Raw genomic sequence first — 20,845 nt, 5'->3', positions numbered from 1 at the left:
CTGCAAGTGCTCATCTCCCCACTACTGCAAAGATAAATCTGGGGGGAAAAACCCAGCTCAGGACCCATGTACTGAGGCTGCAGTGCAGGACAGGCAAGAGAGTGCAGGAGAGCCGTTCTGCTGCCAGGAGCTGGCCTGGTGGGGCAGCCCCCACCTCCACACAGACCGAGAACAGTCAAATTAAGGCAAAATTTGCCACAGTAGAGGGTCTGGGTGCACTTCTGCAGGAGAGACTAGCTTTTGTGTGGCCAGCACACAAGGGACCAACTGCCCAGCTTTTTTTTTTTTTTAATTCTAGCTAAGGACGTGATGGATTAGGACAAAGGTGTTTCAGGAGGATGCAGGAACCGGCAGGGACACAGATGATGTGTCAGAGAAATGAGCTCCTGAGCTCCCCAGCTCAAAGTTCAAAACGCTGCCTCTTACCATGCCCTAAAGGTTATTCTGTCTGTCTGCTGTGAAATGCGACGGCACATCACCTGAAGGGAGATTTCCAGAGGCGCTGTGACCCTTCTGCTATCTCCTCCGAGAAGCCTCCACAGGAATGATGAGATTGTAGCTCATTTCCACACACCTTGAAAGAGACGGGCTGGATCAAACGTGCTGAAAGCAGAAGCAACACATCCCTGGGACTCATCCTTGCTTCCTGGCAGGGAGTGTGCTCTTGCTGTAACAAGCTGGGAACCTGTGTCCACCCCACTGAAAGACCAAAGACATTATCATTCATCCTAAGCCAGGATGGAAAAGCCAAAATACTGGCTTATTTCACTGTGTGGGAACCGTTCTGCTTGGGAACCACAAAGTAACAGCCAGTCACAGAACTGTTGCCCTTTGGAAAGGAACAATCTATTCCTGTGCAAAACACTGCTTTGACATTTTGACTCCAGTTTTCCCAGTGCAAAACAAAGCCATTTGTCCAGAGCAGACACACTGCTCCCTTGCACCACACACTGCATGTTTCAGCATATGGTGGTCCGGAGGATTTTGGCAAGGATGACTCTGGCGATGGTTCAGCTGCTGTGCACAAACATGCCAGATGGGGACGATGGGACCATAGAGGGCAGAGACCCATGGACAGGTTACCAAGAGAAAAGCACAGGGAAGATGATGCAGAACTGCATCCATTCACAGTGCAGGTGCCAGACAAGGCAATTCAGCTGTCTGGTTTCCTCTACTTGTCATTGCCAAAGTTAGGTGCTTGCAAGGTGGCAGCAAGGGAGGGATGCTGGGTGACCAGCATGTTCACATCTCAGTTTCACAATCTGTTTGGAAAACCCAGGCCCTGGAGGATAGGAAAGAAATCAGAGTGATCCTGCAGGACCTTCTCCCCACTTCTATCCTGCATGTCTTATCACACACCTTTCCCTTAGCTCACATCCTACAATCCCTTCCATTCATGTTCACCAGGTCAAGCCTTCTTGGGACAGATTACATGACTTCTCTAAAATACCTCTGGCACGATGCAGAGAAACTGGTCCATGCACAACAGAGCAGAGGGGTATTGGAAATACCTGCCCTGCTCCTTCTTACCTCCTCCTCCCAGACAGCAAACACGCAGGAGCAAAACCCAAGTTTTCATTGCAGAGCAACAATCTAACAGCTGTTGGAGTCTCTGAGTGCTGCTGCTCTGCAAGAATTGAAAAAAACAGAGTTTCTTTGCACTCCCACAAGATGCAAAGCTGCTCAAAGGAGAGGCAGCTGGAAGAACGAGAGAAAAGCAAGAAATACAATGCATGAGACATCAGGGAAAAGATCAATAAAGATTACTAGGGCAGCAGCCCATCCCCTGCCCGCATTGGAGGCTCTCATGGCTGCAGTAAAGTAACACCAAGGAAAGCTAACAAGGTGCTGCTGTGCCAGTGCCTAGGGATGATACCTGTCTAATCAAAGGCAGAGTTTACTCTGGATCATCTAAGCAGCAGCTCTTCCTCATGATTATTGACTCAGGTCAGGGTTAAGACTGAGGAGGTTAAAGCAGAGGCGCCTCTAAGAGCTGTGATGGATGCAAACACCAGGCAAGCAGCCCAGCTAGCAGAGCCTGCTGGGGCACCAGTGGCAAAATTGAGGTTTCCCAATTTCAGTGGAAGAACAAACAGAAGGTGATGGTCTGAGGGGCTGGGCAACACATCATGGGGGAATCAATTTGGAGAGAGGTTATGAAAGCAGAGAATAAAGGGACCTGGAAGGAGAACACGGCAAGGCCCTGAGAAGAGGTTGTTAAAGGAGGCATGGGAGGATGAACCACAGCAAGTACAGCCAGGCAGGAGTTTGGGGCAGGACTGGCTACCTGGACTGGAAAGGGGCCACCAGCACCATGTTATAGTGCTGAGAAGGTGACAGAGAAAATCATGTCACAGGTGACAGAAATTAAGGGCTTTGGGTCCTCAAGAGCTCAACTCATGTCTTCCAAGAGAGCTTAAGGCACCTCCACAGCTCTTTGGTGCCACCAGGCTTCACTGACCTCCAGGCTGGGCTCCTGCAAGGACACAGAGAGCCACCTGCAGACAGCCAAGCAGGGTCTCCTTACTGGGCAAGCTGGGACACTTTCTGGTTGTGGCTTTTAACCATGTCTGCAATTCTCCTGTAAGGTGCTGGGAAGGGCTGTGTCATCCAGACACATGGATGCCCCTGGGTCCTGCTCCCTGTGGAAGGGGCCATCACTGCTGAGATTCTGTAGCTTGGCTGGCTCTTCACAGCCGGTGAGCCTGGGAAATGCTGGTGGGATTTGCCTTGCTGCCTGCTGGTGATATGAGACTTGAGGAGCACTGCCCAACATTACTGAGCATGTGTAGCAGACAGATGGCCACCACGCAGCCACGGTGCAAGAACAGAGCTGTGTGGTCATGGAATGCTCATCCCACCCCCTCAGCTTCCTTCAGCTGCCCTCTGAACCCATCCCTACCCTACATGTGCTGTCTTGGCTCTGGCTGTGGCTGGTGGGACAATGAAGAGGAAGTAGGAACAAATGTTCCCAGAGAGAGCTGGTTTGCAGCTGGGGGTTGGAGGGCTGTGATGTGATGAGCAGGTCCATGGGCTGTCCAGAAAGCACTTGGCTGTGGACAACTTGGCTTTCCCAGTGTGGAACCATGGCAGGCAGCCTGCCCACTGCCAATGTGCCAGCAAAGAATAAGAAGCTGGTATGGAACAAGGTGTCCCAATTAGTTCACCACTAATCTAATTAGATCTCCGTGGGGAGGACTAGAGCTAGCAAAATGACACGGCTGCCTCCTTGACCAGACACTCAACCTTTCCTGCCAGCATTTTATTTCTAGATTTTTAACCTGCAGTACTGATTTCTGTCCGTCTCAGCACAACCTGCCTTGCCTTGGGTCCTATTGCTTCTCACCAGCAAAGCACAACTGCACGTGTACACAAACAGGCATTCAGTGATCACACACAGCATCCAAGCTCTCTGTTCCAGTGTCAGGGAACAGCTGCTGGGGCTGCAAATCAGAGGTATAAGGAGACATGGGGCACCAGAAGGCAGGGCCGATCAGGAGGACATGGCAGAGCACACCAGGGTCCTCTCACTCCCTCCCTGAATGACAGCAAGCCATATGTAAGCCTGCCTGCCCTCCCCACTGCTGCCCCGCACCACCCCAGAGAGCTGGCAAACAAGCTTCAAACCAGCCCGCTCCTTGTAATCGGAGTCAGTCAGTGTGTGTGTTACGCTTGAGTTGATGGCTGGTGTTAAATTCAATGCCTTGAGTATTGATTTCCTTGCACATCCCGGACTTTGTTAAAGGGTTAGCCGTGAACTGAGATCAAAGGGAGGTTAACTCGTTTCTCATAAGTGGTAAAGCAGACCTCTAGCAAACCCGGGCACCAGGCCTCCTCCACAGAGGATGCTCCATGCATGTTGTTAGCTACCCCAGTCGCCTCAAAAGCCAGATAAAGTCACAAAGCTGCCGCAAAGCAGGGAATAAAACTGATCCCAGCAACTCCCCATGGACCCCCGAGCTATTATGAGTGCACACTGGGGATGGACAGCATGGGTTAGCACTTTTTCTTCCCAAACAGGGAGCTGCTCCCCTTGCTTGGCCACAGAATAAGGGAGGGAAGCAAGTCTCTGCTAGCTGCACCCCCACAGAGGCTGCCCCTGGGGGGGTTGAGAGAGGAGCACAGCCCTCCCCATGAAGACTGTGGGATCCTAGAGCTATGGGTGGTAGAGAGAGAAGGCAAAGTTGCTGCTCCCCAAAGGATCACCTGGCAGGGATGTGCTACCCTCCATGCCATGGCCCAGTAGAGAGGACAACTTGAGCCAACACTGCCATCAGCACCACCTCAACCTGAGTGGCAACGTGACCGCTCCATTTTACTTTACCCTCTTCTTGGCTTTCCCTGCCCCACACAAAGAAATTTTGGCACTGGCAGCAACAAAATCAGCAAGTTTTGCCTAGGCAGTAAGAGTTAAGTGCACAAATAACATGACACTAACAAGCTTTACCTTGTAATTTTTAAGAGATGGAGGCAGGGAAAGAGGTGTAGGAGACAATCTGAAATTGTTATCACTAGTATTAATGAATGCCCAGAGGCACCGAGCAAGAAGCATCCATTTCAGACGAACATCTGTCAACAGTAAGTGGTAAAATTTCAGAAGTAGCTAAGGTACTTCAAATCCTGGACTGCACCAGCTTCCCAGGAGGCTTAGGCACCCAAATAATTTCTAACAGTACGGCCCTGGCCCCTAAGTCATCTGGGCACCAATGTTATTTCTCAACTCCTCTACTCCAAGATCTACTTGCAGCAAGGTACAGCTTTCCAGCAGCCACATTTTTCTTCAAACATTCACTGGGTTTCACTGGCACTGTACCTTCTACCCCAGGGTGGCAGCATGTCCAGTCCTCACCTCTCCCAGGAGCCAGGCAGCTTCAGCTGAAGAAATTACAGTACACTTTGTCCCCACACCCCTAAAAATGCCAACCCAAAGCACCCAGCAATGCTGGTGGCATAATTGCCTGTGTCCTGTAGCATTGATAGGGAAGAGGGACCCATCAGAGTCCATCTTGGGGGTGAAATCCTCAGTGGGAGCTTCATTCCTCAGCACCTATAGTCACATTTAACTATGAGGTCCCCTGTAAAGTGCTAAAAACATAGTCCCCCACTCCTTCTTCCCACTCCCAAACTTCTGCCACCCAGCACTGCACCAGCAGCCTATTTGTTTTTAAGGGAAAGGTTTATACCAAAGTGCTTAGGGAATATCTGCTCAGTGCCCAGCATACCAAGTGCTGAAGATTTCACTTAAACTCTCGGCATCTGTGTATCTCAACTAAATTAAGCTATTTGCTATAAAAGAGCACAATGACAGTAATGGAATAATAACAGCATTAATAAAACACAACAATCCTCGAATGAGAAGTGGACGCATCAGCTAGCTTCAACCAAGAGAAGAAGGCTATTTTAAAATCACACACAAAAACCATCTGGGGGTGCAGAAAACCAACAAAAGCTCTGAAACGCAGAGGTCAGACTGAAATTATGCTTTTAACCTCAAAAGAAAGATGCTTGCCAGAGTCTTCCCAGCCAGAGAGCTCCCATGCCAGTTGGAAATTAATTTCCACAGCTCCCAGCGAAACAAGGGCTTAGAACGCTGGCTCCACAAAAGAGGAGTGGGAGCACTTTTTTGGGGGGAGGACACAAAATTGAAAGCCCAAAATGGAAGTGATCCCTTAAGCATCAGCAAGGTTTGTTTTTGGGGACAGACACATTGGAGTAGGGGGTGATGCTGTGCTGAACATGTGAATGCTGAGCTAGTGACCAGGGCCAGATGCTGCTACATCATTATGCAAACATCCAGATGTCTCAAGCTCACCACACTGCCATTCCCCTCTTGGTGGAAAAGTCGCCTTTGCTCTATCCACAAATTCTTCCTCTTTCCTTTGTTTTGGATGAGGGCAAGATTAAACATATCCCCTTCAGTTTCAAAGTCACCTACACACTGTCTGTTGCAAAGATGAAATAGCACTGGGACCTGCAGTAGAGGTGGGAACAGGTGCACCTGAGACAAAATCACATCTCTGTCCCCTTTACAGGATGAGATTTAGCACATGGTGATGATAAGAGCAATTAAAGTGCATTAAGTATGCTGTGCTGTATCTCTGAGGTCTTCCACAGCCCTGATCCTGTCCAAGGCAACACCCTAAACTTGCCTTGTGGGTGACTGGGAGAGTGGGTGACCCTGGGAAGGGGAGAAGATGAAGGAAAAGTAGATCTCTGTCTTTCCCATCAGCTTCTTATTGACTACCATGTTGAGAAGTAGGAGACTTGAGCCAGCAGCAGGCAGGGTCTTTGTGTTTCTCTTGCAGGTGCACTTCTCCAGCCCAGGCCGTGCCCCATGGGCAGAGAGAGCCCAGTCCCTTCCCTGCCCAGGCTCTGGTTTAGCTGGCTGCCTCTGCACAGAGGGTACATGAGGGCTGCTCCTCTCCTCCCCCCAGCTGTCCAAAGCCCACGTGCAGATCCCCTTGAGAATAATGTGGCAGAGACAGATGTCACCTCTTCTCACTGACATGGAAGGGAACATGACCCAGGTCACAGTCGTGCAGGTGAACTCACCACTGCCTACCCTTCTCTGTGGCACAGCCTGAGCCAAACAGAGGTAACTCACTCCAAAAATGCATTAGGCAGAAGATGGGGAGTTACTGGCTGGCTTTCCCATAGCACAGTTAATACCATCTTTGGGTCCACTTGCCTCTTAAAAAGGAGCCAAGAGGTGAGTGGTATAGTGCCCACAGTGCCAGGCTCATGTGCTGCAAGATGGCTGGAAGCCTTCTGGGTACAGGTCCATAGCACATGTCCTCCTGCCGGTCCCCTGAGCAAACAGGTTCAGCTTGACTGACCAGCCTCCTCCAGGCAACCCTCCAAACTTGTACTTTTCTAAATTCCTATGGAGAAAATGCCAAAGCAGCAGTTGCCCTACACTTGCACAGGCTGCAAGTTTCTTTGTTTTCATTACAAATTCCAATGCTGATGCCTTTTTTTTAGCCATTTCTGCTCTGCCCCCCGGAGGTGCTGCTGTGATTGAATGAAACACAACCCCAGGCTCCAATAAGTGTATTTCAATTACATCTGTCACAATGTAACAATGTAATGATATATCATGTGATATTAAATCCATGGTAATCATATCAGCGATTTTTTTAATAGTGCACTAATCACATTATTACATCTCAATAATTAACAACAGAAGGCCTAAAAATCCTGGATACAAACCAGAAAGCTCAGAGGCTCCCCAGCTCCTGCCTAGGAGAGTCCTAGAGAAGAGCAGGATGGCAAGGTGCTGCCCAGTGGCTATGGCACAAGGGAGCAAGGGCACAGGCGTCTGGCACCGGCATTGTCGTGCACAGCAGGTAAGACCAGATTCTCTCCCAGTCACAGACTAAAGGGAAGCAAGTATTTTGGAGCTAGGAAGACACTTGCACATCCCGTCTTGCACAGCATTGCTCCCTTCTCTTCTGCTGCTCCTGCACTGCCACTTTTCCTCTAACAAATGAGCTCCTCTTCTCTGTGAAGGTGTCATCCTGAGGCAGACAAGCACTGCTGGTGCCTCACTGCAGAGGGAAGGACAGTGTCTTGAAAAGGAAGCATCCTACCAACACATCCTTACCAGACTGCTAGAAGAGTGACATCATTTTCCTTCTCCCCCTTGCACCAGCTTGAGACGTGATTGAGACAATCCCACCTCACAGAGCCACTGCAAGGCTTGGAGTCACTCTGATTTTTTCAGCAAAACAAATCTGCCAGCTTAAAACTGAAAACTGGTGAGAGTCCTTTGGAGGGACAGTGGTCCTCTGGCTCACCACCTCCACTCAAGCTCTTGCCTGCGTGGCTGGAGCAAACTGGGGTTGGGGTCCAAAGCACTGACTGACATTCCTTGTGTGGAAGGGAGTTAGTCAGTTTTATATGAGCAAGCTACTCCCCACAGCTCTGAGCTGTATTTTACACCTTGCAGGATGAGGGCAAAGGCAGCAGGGAGCAGTGGGTGGCAGCTGGCACAGAGTGCCAGAGTGTGGAGAGTCCTGTGCTGCACCATCCCTGGCTGTGACAGAGCTTTCTTCCAGTTGCAGCCTGGTCAATCTAGCACTTTCCACATCACAAGCTGATCTGAAGAGAGCCTCATTACCTGCCTTAAAGTTCCAGCCAAGCACTTATCTCTTAAAGACAGGATTTAAGAAATATTTGACTGATCATTTCTCTCCTCATTTAGTTTGGCTGCTCTGAACCAATTCAACCTGTGAAGTTGAAATAGTGAGAACAGGAGGAAAAGTGTGGGCAGGAACTCACACCAAACACTGCACAACATGTCCCAGCTCCCCTGCCAACTCTTCCCAAAGGGTCACATCCTGGCTCAGCCTGATTGACACAGCCTCCTCCTGTGCCAGGAGTGGCCATGGAGCATTTCCCAACACTAAAGTGGAGACATCTCTTCCTCTCTACCCACAATGGGGCAGGCATTTGATAGTTCATTAAAACCCTGGTATCCAGACCGTACCTTTATGTATGTTTGGAAATGCCAACTGCATCAATCCCAGACCTGGGAGAAAAGGATGAAGAGAGGGATGAGCCAGGATTGACAGCACCACCATCCCCACATCTTCAACTGACCTAGGACAGGATAGTCCTCCTTGTATGCCTTCCTGCTATCCCACTTTTCAGCTCCACTGTCCCCACAGCCATGCCATACAGCACCAAAGGTATCACATTTCCAGCAATGCCCTGCTCTCTCCCAACTGGGGCCAGAGCCTGCAGAGAGGCTGGGGGCAAGTTCACAGGGAGGTAAGGGGGCTCTCAGGGCCAAATAGGAGTTGCATCAGCAAACAAAGAGGCCCTGCTAGTCATTTAGGGGTGAATCTGCCAAGGGCAGGCAAGACAGATGGACAGACACCTTGCTGGCCAAGGCAGTGCAGTTGGACTTTCTCTCCTTCCCTCATTTCTCTTTTTTTTTTTTTCCCTTTTAATTTTGTCTTGAAAGCCACGATCCTTTAAAGATGTGCACGTCTCATTAGCTCTACCTTGACAATCATTACTGTTCCTGCCAAGGCAGGAGCAGAGCTCAGCCTTGGACGGGGGAGTCCATTACCTTGTAGTTAAAGGGACAATGACAACTCTGGGCTGCCTGGTGGTCTGACTCTCCCTTGGAAGCAGGATTGCTCCTGCACACTGTTGTTCCCCCTCCTCTACTGAGCAACAACCCCCTGCTTAATCCAGGCAAGATGCAAACCTTGCAGCGATGGGTTGTTCTGCAAGCACCACCAGGCACTTGCTGCTGCCCTGGATGGGGACTTGTAGGGCCAAGTCTATGCCCACAGCCTCTGGGGCAAGGGGCACTGAAGAACCCAAACCTTGCCAGCAAATTGCACATGGCCTTCACAGAACCACATCTCACTTCAGCAAATGCATGCTCTCGGGTGGGACCACAAGACCCAAGCCCAGCCATGATCTAGCAGTGAGCCCAAAATGCCCACAGAGGCCGTAGAGGGTGGAGTAAGGACTCCCATGAAGGACCCTGGGACAAGGGCACAGTCCCCATATGTGAATGCCTGGGGGCATAACTTCAGTGAGCTCTGTCCTTGCTTCAAAGTGCAACATAACCTACATCTATGAGCTTGTCCCTAGTTTTTCTGACTCTGCAATGTGGGCCACCACATACCCAAAGGTGGGGATGAAGCAGGGTTCAGGTGGGTGACTGTGCAGCGATGGGTGATCCCAGGAAGGAACCCTACTCACTGTAGGGTGATGCTGTCCAGAGAGTCCTGTTTTGGCCCATAGCTGGGGGCCTATTTCTCTCTGTGGCTGTTCCCAGAGCCTACTTTGCCCCACCCCAAGGTTGATACCAGGGAACTTCGCTCATGTTATGCAAGGGGAGAACCCCTCACTTTGGAGATTTCAGGACAAAGACCCCGAAGCAACTTTTGATGAAACAGCCCCTGCAGTCCCCAGGAAGCAAACACAGCAGGGTGCAGCCCTATGGAGATGATCCTGCCTCTTTGTGCCTTGCAGGACGGGAGCTCTGCCGCAGCCACACTAACTCCTCACTGCTCTTCGCAAAGCCACGGCAGGAGACAATAACACATGGCCACGGTTCCGAGCCACACTCCAAGGAAGGATCCTACCTCCACACAAGGCTGTCCAAGAACTTGACAGGACTCTGTTTGAAAAAGATGTTGAAAGAAATGATCTCTTTAAGTGCAATGGGAGATATTTGTCTCTGATTTACCCTTGGCTTTTTGCTCTGGTTCAGGTAGGAGCGGTGTGGGATGGCTGGCAGATCTGAGAGCATGGCACGCCCCAGCGGGCAAAGCGAGCAGTGCGGAGGAAGGCGCGAGTCAGTTTGGAGTGCTCCCCATTTATCAAACTCACGCAGCCCGCCAGCAGAGCGAGTCTTTCCATCATTACAGCTCTCAAAATCCGATTCATACCACTAATCCTGCCTTCATTCTCCCAGATTAATAACATCTCTTTCAACCTTCACAGTGTGATAAATAGACAAAGAGAGAACAAAAGGAGAAACAGAAGTGAGAGAAAGAACCAGAGCAACTCCACATAATAAAGAGAACCAAGAAAGGGGAAAGGGAAAAAAAAGGGAAAAGAAAAGGGAAAGAAAGGAGCCGGCACACTTGACTCTGCCATTTACTTTAGCAGATTCTCCCCAAGAGCACCCTGCCATCCTTAAAGAATGTAAAACATTGCTCAAAGGAAAGGCTCGTTAGCAACCCTGACCAACCCAGGTTTGCTGGAAATCTTTTCACTTCCAACCTCTGCTCAGGTCAGCACTGAAAATGAGTTTGTTGGTTTCTTGTTCTGCTCCTCCCCAGACTCCCACAGAGGCAAAGCCTCCAGCACAGGCTTGCTCTCTCCTTTATTTAAGGCACCAGTTTCTTGGAGGGGAACAGGAGGCCTTGGATGGTATCTGTTCCAGGGGTGTCCCAGCAGCTCAGCAAGCCTGAAACAGGCTGGCAGAGCAGCAACTGGCTGACACAACAAAGGCTGTTCCAGAAGCCAGGATCATGCATGCAGCTTGGGATGGGGATGAAGACCAAAACCATGATGACAGGAGAGCAGACATAGAGCATCATGCCATAAGTTTGGCTGGAAGACAAGAGGAAAGGGGATGCCTGCATGAACAGAACAGAACTGCAGTGGGGGTATCACAAGCCCAGCTCCTCAGGCTACACTTCTCTGTCCCCTGCCTTGTCCCTTGGGAGGGAGCTCTTACCCCTTCCTGTCTTACACAGCTCAAACCCACATTTAGGCCACTGGAGTCCCACTGATGATTGTGGAGCTGCAGTCCCCCTTTATGCTCATGCCTGCTCCAAGCAAGGCAATGGCACTCACAGGCACCCCATCCCCAGCACTCCTCTACTCTATTTGTTCAGAATCAACTGAGCCCTGGGAAATGGTGATCCTACAGCCCAGGACCCCAGAAAGCCAACCCCACTGGCCCTGAGGCACACGGATGGAGACATTTAGCTATTTCCCACCCACAGCCTTCACCAGAGCTGTGCTGTTCAGCTTTTTCACTCTGCCACGCTGTATTGAACCCTCCATACACTCTCCAAGTTACTTTAATAATTAAATGTTTATTGGCACATTTTTCCCATACTGCTTCCACATTTGCCTGATTTTCTTTCCAGTGAGTGACTTCCCTTGGTTCAGTCCTTCCACAGGATGCACACCTGCAAAACATTTCCTCTGCTTTCCCCATAAGCAGCATCCATCCCCTTTGCAGCCCATCCCTGTGGACTCCTGGCAGGTGCTTTGCATACTGAACACCACCATGCCAAGCCCAGATGAACAGCTCAGGCAGAGCTCTGGATTTCTGGCCAGGATGGTGCTCTATTATGGCACTCTCAGCCCCCGTGCAGAGTCTGGGCTATGTTGTTTTTTTTTCTCCTCTCTTCTTTTATACTGTTCCATATTACTCCAGGCTTTGAAGTACAGAGAAAAGCAACACTCAATGTGCCTTTTTTTTTTCTCCTTAAACCTACCTTTATCATAGCAAATCTTTTCCTTCTCTGCTGTGTCGCTGGAGATAGATATCAAGCAAAAAAAATGTCTCCCCTCCTAACAATGGGTTTCCCTTCCCTTCTGAACTTCAAATAGAAAACTCTTATCTACAGCCACAGTTGACCAGAAGAAGAAAAGAAATGAAAACAGACATATGAACTGAACCCAGGCTCTCTTTCTATTCACTTGGAAAAGCTGTGCTGGGTTCTTTACACAGAGATGCTCTGAACATGTTTATAGCAAGTATTTACTCACTTCACTAGCTGTCCACCTTCCATAGAAATCCACCTTTCCTCAAGAACAATTCTCTTCTGCTCCATGTACCATTTTCAATCTCTTCCTTGCCTAGCAAACTCCATGCACCTGGGCCATCCAGCAGAACAATGCCTACATCTAAAACTTGGGACAGCAAGAGCTCTTCATACTCAGCTAAGAGAAACTGCAGTGGTGCCCTTGGCACACAGAAAGCATCACTTCTGTACAGTGCAAGTTCTTTAAATGATGGGATGGATCACAGGTCAGACCTTGCTGGCTGTACTTGCACAAGATGCCTTGCACAGGCTGTGACCAGGCTGCTTCAGCCACCCATGACCTACCCACACATCCCCCCTGTGCAACACCTGTGTGCCACTGCTGCTGCCAGCCAGTTTCTCCGCGTGTTTTAACACTCCCCTTGAACAATCTTCTTACCTGTGATGGAGCTGCTCCAAGGAGAAACATACAGAACCACTGAACCTCTTTTCCTTCCCCACTTTGGACCCTGGGTGCAGACCTCTCCTGTCCTGGCTTTCCTCCCCTTCAGTGGCTTGATCTCTGGAGAGACACTGCCAGGTCCAGCTGTTGTCAAGCCACCCTTGCTCTCTGCCCAGTTAACAGAAGTTAAAATGTGAGCACTGTGCTTGACAGATAACATTTCTCCCACGTCACAGTGCCAGGACTAATACACATAGCATGAAACAAGGAGGCAGGCACTACTGCCTTCTCCACTTCCCACTGTGTCCTGCTGGGCTACATGTGCTTCTTGAAGCCTTCTTGCTTTCAACCTTGAAAACCTTGTCACACAAGCCTTGGGGAACCTGGCCTTACAGCCCTGAAGCACCTCCTGGCTACAGCCAGAGAGCTCTTATTTTTTCTCACCCTCTCAAACCCACTCTGAGTTCCATCACAAATTCATGCATAGGAGACTGCTGGACAGACAAACTGTCTTCCTCACCACACATGGCATCATGAGCTCTGCCACAAGAGATGGACATTGCTACTACCACATGTTGTCCCCCAGCCTGCCAGGGCGACCACAGTGAAAGAGACTCGTTGGGAACTGGAGTCAAATTCTGAAATCAACTGGGGCAGAGAACTGGAAACTTTCCAGATAATTCTCCATTAGAAATAAGAATTTTCCTTCATCAAAACCCAGATCTCATTCTCATCCAGGGGATTTGGAGCTCCTGGCCAAAGAGAGGATGAAATCCCAGCTAACACACGGGCAGAAATCCTCCACAGTCACACTTTCGGACAACGTCCAAGTCCAAGCTCTAATTCATCTGGACTGGAGACAGTTTTGGTAACTACCTGGCTCAAAGCAGCCCTCAGCCAGGAGAGCCTGTCCTGCAACCCCAGCTGCCCACATGCTCTACTGCAGTACCCCACAGAGCTTCCCAGGCAGCAGCATTATTCCCTTCATATTAAACTCTGTAAGAGTCCCCAGTGCTCTTCCCGTGGGGCAGTCCTGGTGTTGCAGAAGGCTCCTCCCTGTGGAGTTACAATGGGAAGATCCATCAGACAAAGCACCTTCTCTTCAAGCTGCCTGATGACAGATGTTCAGCCAACAGAGCAGTGGGATTGGCAGAGCACCGCAGAAGCGCTTTATAATTCCTGCTCCTCTCCTCCTTCCTCAGCGTCTCCTGGGAGAGAGGCGATGATGAACGGTAACATAACTGACTGTTCCCAATCAAGGTAATGTAAGTAATGACAGCTGACGTGATTCCTGGAACGTGCAGGCGCTCCTGGCCCACGTGCCTTGCCTACCACAGGCAGCACCGCCAGAGCTTGTAGAGGGAGAGCAGACCAGAGCACAAAGTCCCAAGACAAGAGGCTTTCTCCAAACCAGCTGCAAGCAACTCATTACATCAGTCTGCAAACAGAGCAGGAGCCGAGGGAAGGTGGATAGCATCTATGTCATGGACCAAACCCCTCCTGGCCTGTGTACAATGCCTGCCCCACACCTGGACACCACACCAGAGTGACACCTGAGACTGAAGCAGCCCTAGTCCTTAGGAGGTGATGTGTGGGGGTATTGCTTGGTCCCTCAAGGTTCAACAAGGCTTTTATTGCTCCAGCTCTGCCCCTGCTTCCCCCACCATCCATGACTATCTGCAAACAGGAACATTATGTCAGTAACCTGGACCTCACCTTCCATGCAGCTGCTGCGCAGGCAGAACTGTGTCATCTGAACTCAAAGCAAGGGGGTGCAGCAGCCACAGATTGCACACACAGGCGTTCTGAGACTCAGAGGGAAAGAAAATACTATGCAATCTCATACCCACAGTCCTCTTCCACAGCCTCAAAATTAGTAGGCAAATTTAACATGCAGAGAAACGACCGATTAATAACCCAGCATTGACTTAAGCAGACCCTGAATAATACATAGTGCTTGTACATGGAAGGGGAAGAAGTCAAGTCCTTCTGCCTGTCAAGTGTTATCTGCCTCCCAAGCACCGAGACCTGATGAGAAACCTCCCTGCCAGCCACACACAGTTCTAAGCAGCTCTTCAGAAATGGCTTTTGTTAAGATGAATGGCAAAACTTAGCACTAAGTTAGTCTGACACTTGCACAGGTCCAAATATGGTGTTATTTTAAATGTAATTAGTACTGCCTGTTAATAAAATCCCTTTACACCTGCCAAGCAGAGGATGCTGCTGGGTGTTTGGAGCCTTAACCATGAGGCTGCCCAAACCTCTCCTTCACCCTGTCTGCACTGCAATCCTCCCAGCAGCTCAGCCATGTCAAGAAGAGGGATCCAAAGACAAAAGACTGGCAGAAGCTCAGCTGTAGGTGCTGGGCTCCACCACAACATAATGACAGCAGATGAAGCTATGAATTAACATAGCTTCCCTTCCCTTCCACAAATTCCCTTCCACAGCTTGCTTCCAGCTTCTGTTGTTTAATGGTGGTTTGGGTGTGAGACACTTGAGGAGTGGCATCAGTATCCCTGTGTGGTGCTGTCTACTTTCCTAAATAATGATGTCTGGGGAAAATTTGCTCACTTTTGAGAATATTCCAAATCAGATCTAGCAGAAAAATGGTTTACCTTGGCAACAGCCATTTTTGTGTAGGGGCTACATAGAAAATGCCCCTTCTGAGAGGGGTGGAAGGCTGCAGAGCCCCAGGGATTTGTGTAGGTAGCATCAGTGAAATACTGTGTATCTCAAGTGCTTTTATTTTTGAGATGGGGAGAAAAACTGAACAGCAGCTCAGGCAGAGGCTCCCAGCAAATGGTCACTCTGACTTGCAGCTGAGTGACCCTCCTGTGCAGCCAGCTCATGAGGATGCTGCATGGATTTAATGCCTGCAAAGCAATTTGTAAGTGAAAAGCCTCACAAACGAGCCCTGTGGCTGAAGTCCAGAGGCAGGAGAGATGAGACCTAATTTCTGTTTCAATCTCTGATATGGATTCACAGGAAAATCACCCAATCCCCCGTGCCTCAGTATCCCCACAATAACATCTGTTGACTGGTATGAACCTAAATTCATTTATGTCTTTAAGGAGCTTTGACATCTACTACCTGAAGACCAAAGGACCCTCACTACACAAAACATGAGCTGTGTACAGAACAAGGTCAGAAGGCATTTTAAAAAGAAGCCACCTAGTGCAAAACACAATGGAAAAAAAGGGAGCAGGAAACAAGATTTGCCTTCTTCAGATGTAAATGAGTGCCAGCTAGCAGCAGAGCTCCAAAGACACCCATTTTAGCACCAAGAAGAGTTTCTACAAAGGGGCCCCAGAAAAAAAAATGTGATAAACAGGCACAGTTCTCAGAGTTTGATTTTCAGAGCAATAAGCACAGAAAGTGAGCCCAAAGAAAAGATCTGTATTAGAATCCAAATCCAATCATTCTGATAATAAAGAAAAGACATCTGAACTGGTGCAGAACTATTTCCAGAGAGAAGTTTGTCTCCCCATCCCTTTAACATCCTGCAGAGGCTCAATGGAAAAATACTTAAGAAGTTGCAAGTTTGGTCATAATGTGTAAAAAGCCCCTGAAATGCGACATCATTTACTCTTCTGTGGTATTGCTCAGCAGAGCTAATAAATCTTGCATGAGCAGAGCTGATTCTAATTTTCTAATATGAAAAGGCATTTGGATTGAGAGAGAGGGGAAGATAAAAGTGATTGAATCTCCAATAGCCCAGCGTCAGTGACAAGAAACATCCTGCTATGGACCCCAAGGAAGAATGGCTCCCCCTCCTCCCTGAACCACAGGCACACTCACCTGCTTGCACATCCAATTCTCCCTGCTTTCTGCTCGCCACGTCTCAGTCCCCCCTATTGACAGGACGTGGTTTTAAACACAGTTACACAAGTTATCATTTCTGCCTTTTGATCAATCTGAATTTTCAGGACAATTACCCTCTTAATCAATGATTGCTATCAGCAGCCCCTTGGATTCTTCACCAAGGCAATCGTGCCGCCGGGGCAGACAGCGTGTGCATATGCAATGAAGCTGCGGGGAGGCACAAGTCCATCTTCCCCTGACGTAGTCGTCGGCTGAAAGGGTGGAGAACTGTGAAGGCCACTTCAAGGAACACCTGATGTAAAAAATAAGTGGAGGGAATTAAAAGGGACATTGTGCGAGGTATCTGTGGCACAGCTGGGCTGGGGGGGATCAGGGACCTGCTGTACATAACATCGAATTGAAAAATAAGCCAACTAACCCAAGAGATTTAACATCCACTGAAACCATATATTTAAGAGCTATCTATAACCAGCACTAACCATTCCTAATGAGGCTAATAAAGTCAGTTTCCAATTAGAGACTGAAACACTAGAAGAAGGAAAGGCAGAGAGGCAGCTTTTAAAAACCTCTGAAGATGTAGGATTCGGGGATTTCTTTATTTTTTTTCCCATCAGAAACTACTTAATATCACCAAAATGCCCCTAGGATTTAAAAACACAAAGCAAGCTCCCCGCTGCTGTTCCCTGGCAGGGTATGTGTTTCAGTAATTGATGTTTGCACAGAACCTCAGCTCTTGGAGGATGTGGCTCCTTTGAGGCATCTCTCAGCACCACAGAAACATGGCCTCAGATATTTAGACACCACAGGAAACCTCAAAGCAGCCAAAACCCAATTGCAGGGGCTGTGGGCTGGCTGGGGAATGAGGCTTGGTACCCCTGCTCTTGCAGGAGGCACCATCAGGCTGTTGGCAGGTTCATGACACTTGGCTTGTGTTCCCAGACGAGGCAGAACAAAGGAATGTGTAGTTCCCACCCGCACATCTCTCTGGGCTGCTCCCTGACAACCTTAAGCACTTCCCCATGGCATGGGACTCCTTAACACAACATTCTGCCCAAAAGGTACCTCAGCCAGACCCAGACACCATTATATCTTCCTGAGTAGGTCAGCAAGCAGGTAGAGAGGCTGCATCGTTTCCCAGGCTTGGAAAGCATCCTGCACCTCCCTTGTGCTGTGTCAGCAGGAGGGAGCTTTGGGACCTGGATGGCTGCAGGAAAATGCTGCTGGAAAGCAGTCGAGCTCCTGCAGAGGAAGGCACTGTGGTGGCTTCACCATTTTGACCACCAGATCGGGCTGGCAGAAAGCAACAGAGGCAGCGCCAGGTGAGGCTCGTGGGCCAGCTGCCTGTGCAGGCTGCTGGCTGAAGGAGCTCTCTGAAAGGCACAGTATTTCACTAGCTATTTTGCATGGAGAATTGCCGATCAAAGATATCCCCACTGTGTACTCCAGAGCAATAAAAATAAAAAAAACCCACAAGAAGAATTCTTTAGGCGGGTAATGGGCATTTTATTCCTTTTTATGACACTAAACATAGGCAGCTGGCATAATTACACCACAATAAAGGCATAATGTGCACCTAGCAGAACAAACTCATACTTTTGATAATTAGGCAGAGCAAACACAGTCTGGTATTCAGTCACATGGCTTTACTGTCTCCTGGATCTGTTGCAGCCCCTATCCCCACAGCACATCAGCCCCATTCTTACAACTGGATTTAGCTGGGCTCCATAGGGAAGGCTGAGCAAAGAATGTGTTGCTAGAACTCTCCTTCACCAAGAGGAATGACCATGCATCTCCACTGCTCCACTGTTCAGCTCCTGAGAGATAGCTGGAAACTGCATGTGACAGAGCTACCAACAGAGGATCAGTCACCTCCTGATCAGCATGGACTGTCCCCACAGGGGAAGGAATGGTGCAGCAGAACCAGCTCCATACGGGCAAAACATACGTGGTACAGTGGCAAAGGGAGGCCCAAAACACAGGAGAGACTCAGAGCTGTTTCTGGTTTGGCAGCTCTGCCAAGGCCAGCTCCAGTACCTGGAAGGGCTGAGCAGAGGTGTGGGGACACCTTTCCACTGCAGTGGCCAAATACAGTTGGTGCCAAAAGGCAAGAACAGAATGACATGTCCCAGGGAGGCTGAAAGACCCTCACCTACAGAAATAAGGGCCCAGTTTGGACCTGCTGGAGACCAGCAATTAGCTCTTTGAAAGTTTTGTGCTACCCTTAGTCTTGGTAGACTGACTCCTCCAAAACACATTGTCAAACAAGAAGTGCACTCCTCTGGCAGCTGCAGCATCCGTGCAGGACAGCTCTTCCCTGAGTGAGGAGCACAGCCAAGGGAGAGATCCCAGATGATCTCTCATATATTAACAGCATCAATCAGGGCCGGGCTGACAGACGTTACCACACTGGAGAGCACAAAGAACAAGCTTTCCTGAAATTGGCACAAACCCATACACTAGATATCTACAGTTTGTTTAAAAACACATCTGCAGGATGCAGCAGGAGGAGCGCTGGCAGAACAGTACAATGAGGTTTCATCTCCACACCACTAAAACCATTGGGGATGTCAACCAATGCTTGGAGGAGAGACAACAGCTCAACTATACTCCATCCTGCATGGCTTAATGTAAGTCATTTGCTTTGAGGTATTTTGATGCAGTATTGAAATGCCGGTGTCCTGGCTCAAAGAAAGGTGAGGTGGATGGAGCTGATCCATCAGCCATGAGTGAAACCTACACTTTCAGCTGTGGATAGGATGTCTAGGAAAACAAACAACAAGATTATGAGCTTTGGCAACACTACATTGAACACGAGGAAGAAAAGGTGCATGTTTGTGAGTAAATGAAAGCATCTTGCCCCACCATACCTACTGACACCCAGAAGGGACTGCTGAGAGCTTGATGGGTACAGAGTGAACTTGGGAATGGCCATTTGCTCAGGAGCGTTGATGCCCTGTAAGGATGGCAGCAACACTCATGTCAGAGCAGCCAAGGAGAAGATGATCCTGGTCTGTAGAAGACAATGCCCAGGCAACTGGGAAAGCCAGTCCCTGTGGGATAGACCCTGGCTAATGCTTCAGTGATGAGAGCTGCCCTCCCCAGCAGGCCACAAAATAAGAGAAGTTTATGCCCAGACAAGGACAAAAGAGGGCTGTTTCCTAAACAAAAGCAGATCATATCTGTAGACTTTTCAGCCAGTTCTTAGAAAAGCCACTTTGATAGATTCAATCCTTGGGCTGCAGGCAGAGTTCAAGCACGGAAACCTGCAAGTGGAAAGAGCAAAAGCCAGGATGAAGCCAGAAGTGCTATGGCAGCATGGGGGAAGGGTGACAGGAGACTTTTAATCCTAACTCGGAAATCAACTTGCTTAGTAGCCTTGGGGTTCTGAGTGATTTAATTAATTAATTTAATGAGTATGAAGTACTGCAAGTTATTAATATACAAATTGCACTACTGTATCTCCCATCTCGCTGCTCATCGTCTCTGGCCGCTTTATACTGAGCCCATGAGAAGCCAAAGCCAAGGCCTGGTATGCTTCTGTGCAATGGGGCAGTGGCTGCACACCCACGCTTTCCCAGCCAAGACACCACAAGCAAAGTCCCAACCCTTTCAGTAGGACAGGGCATCACACAGGGCACAGGGCACCAGGAATATTTCATAGAGAAAAAAAAAAGTTCTGTTCTTCCCACTTACAGGTAAGCCAATGGCCATCATAAACCAGCCTGGTGTTGCTGGTGGTGATAACAAGCAGCCACTCTCCCTTTTGCAGCTATGTGGCTTGGTAGGACAATGAGGACCAAACCAGTTAGTGTTTTAGTCCCCAAGGCTAGAAAATCTGATAACCCATCATGCCTTCCTGGAGAACTGTAAAAGCCTATTTTCATGCTCCTACATGGAGCTCCTGTCTTTTCAAATAAATGCTGAGAAAAACAGTTCCTTTCCCAGGCACTAGGCAGCTGTGCTGGTACTCAAGTAAAGCTCTAGATGAAGGGCTGGGATGCAGGGATGCTCTGTCCCTTGCCTTTCCTATGGGACTCTAGGAAAGGCCATTTTTCACACATTTGTGCCTTCAACTCCCAGCTCCTCCTGGCCTGGAATGCAGCACACGTTGCAGGATTATTGTAAAACATGCCCTGCCTCTAATCCCTTCTCCTCCAGCCCTGCTCTGGTATTGACTGCATGGAGCTGTGTCAGGCCTGGGGTCGGCTTCCCTCTCATAATACCAGGGCACAAAGAAGGTTCCAGCCCCTCTGGCAGACCTCAGTACTCAAGACAGAGAAATGCAGGATGCTCCCCAGCTTCACATAAACAGGCAGGTGAGACTGGA

The 20,845-nt window shown here is 49.2% G+C and overlaps 1 protein-coding gene across 5 annotated transcripts in view; it reads right to left on the bottom strand.

Annotated features, from left to right (window-relative positions):
* Positions 1–20,845, bottom strand: part of ERI3 (ERI1 exoribonuclease family member 3) — a 130,395-nt gene that overhangs the window by 46,553 nt on the left and 62,997 nt on the right. The window contains exon 7 of one of the 5 annotated variants that reach the window (XM_063407244.1): positions 16,632–16,810. The exons of the other annotated variants lie outside the window; for them this stretch is intronic. Coding sequence (XP_063263314.1) covers positions 16,673–16,810 — 138 coding nt within the window. The 3' untranslated portion in view covers positions 16,632–16,672. The remainder of the gene's footprint in view (positions 1–16,631; positions 16,811–20,845) is intronic. 5 annotated transcript variants of the gene reach the window in all.

Source organism: Prinia subflava, chromosome 10, assembly GCF_021018805.1.
Source record: "Prinia subflava isolate CZ2003 ecotype Zambia chromosome 10, Cam_Psub_1.2, whole genome shotgun sequence".
NCBI lineage: Eukaryota > Metazoa > Chordata > Aves > Passeriformes > Cisticolidae > Prinia > Prinia subflava.
The sequence above is the reverse complement of the archived record's forward strand: the minus strand, read 5'-3'. Positions and strand labels throughout refer to the sequence as shown.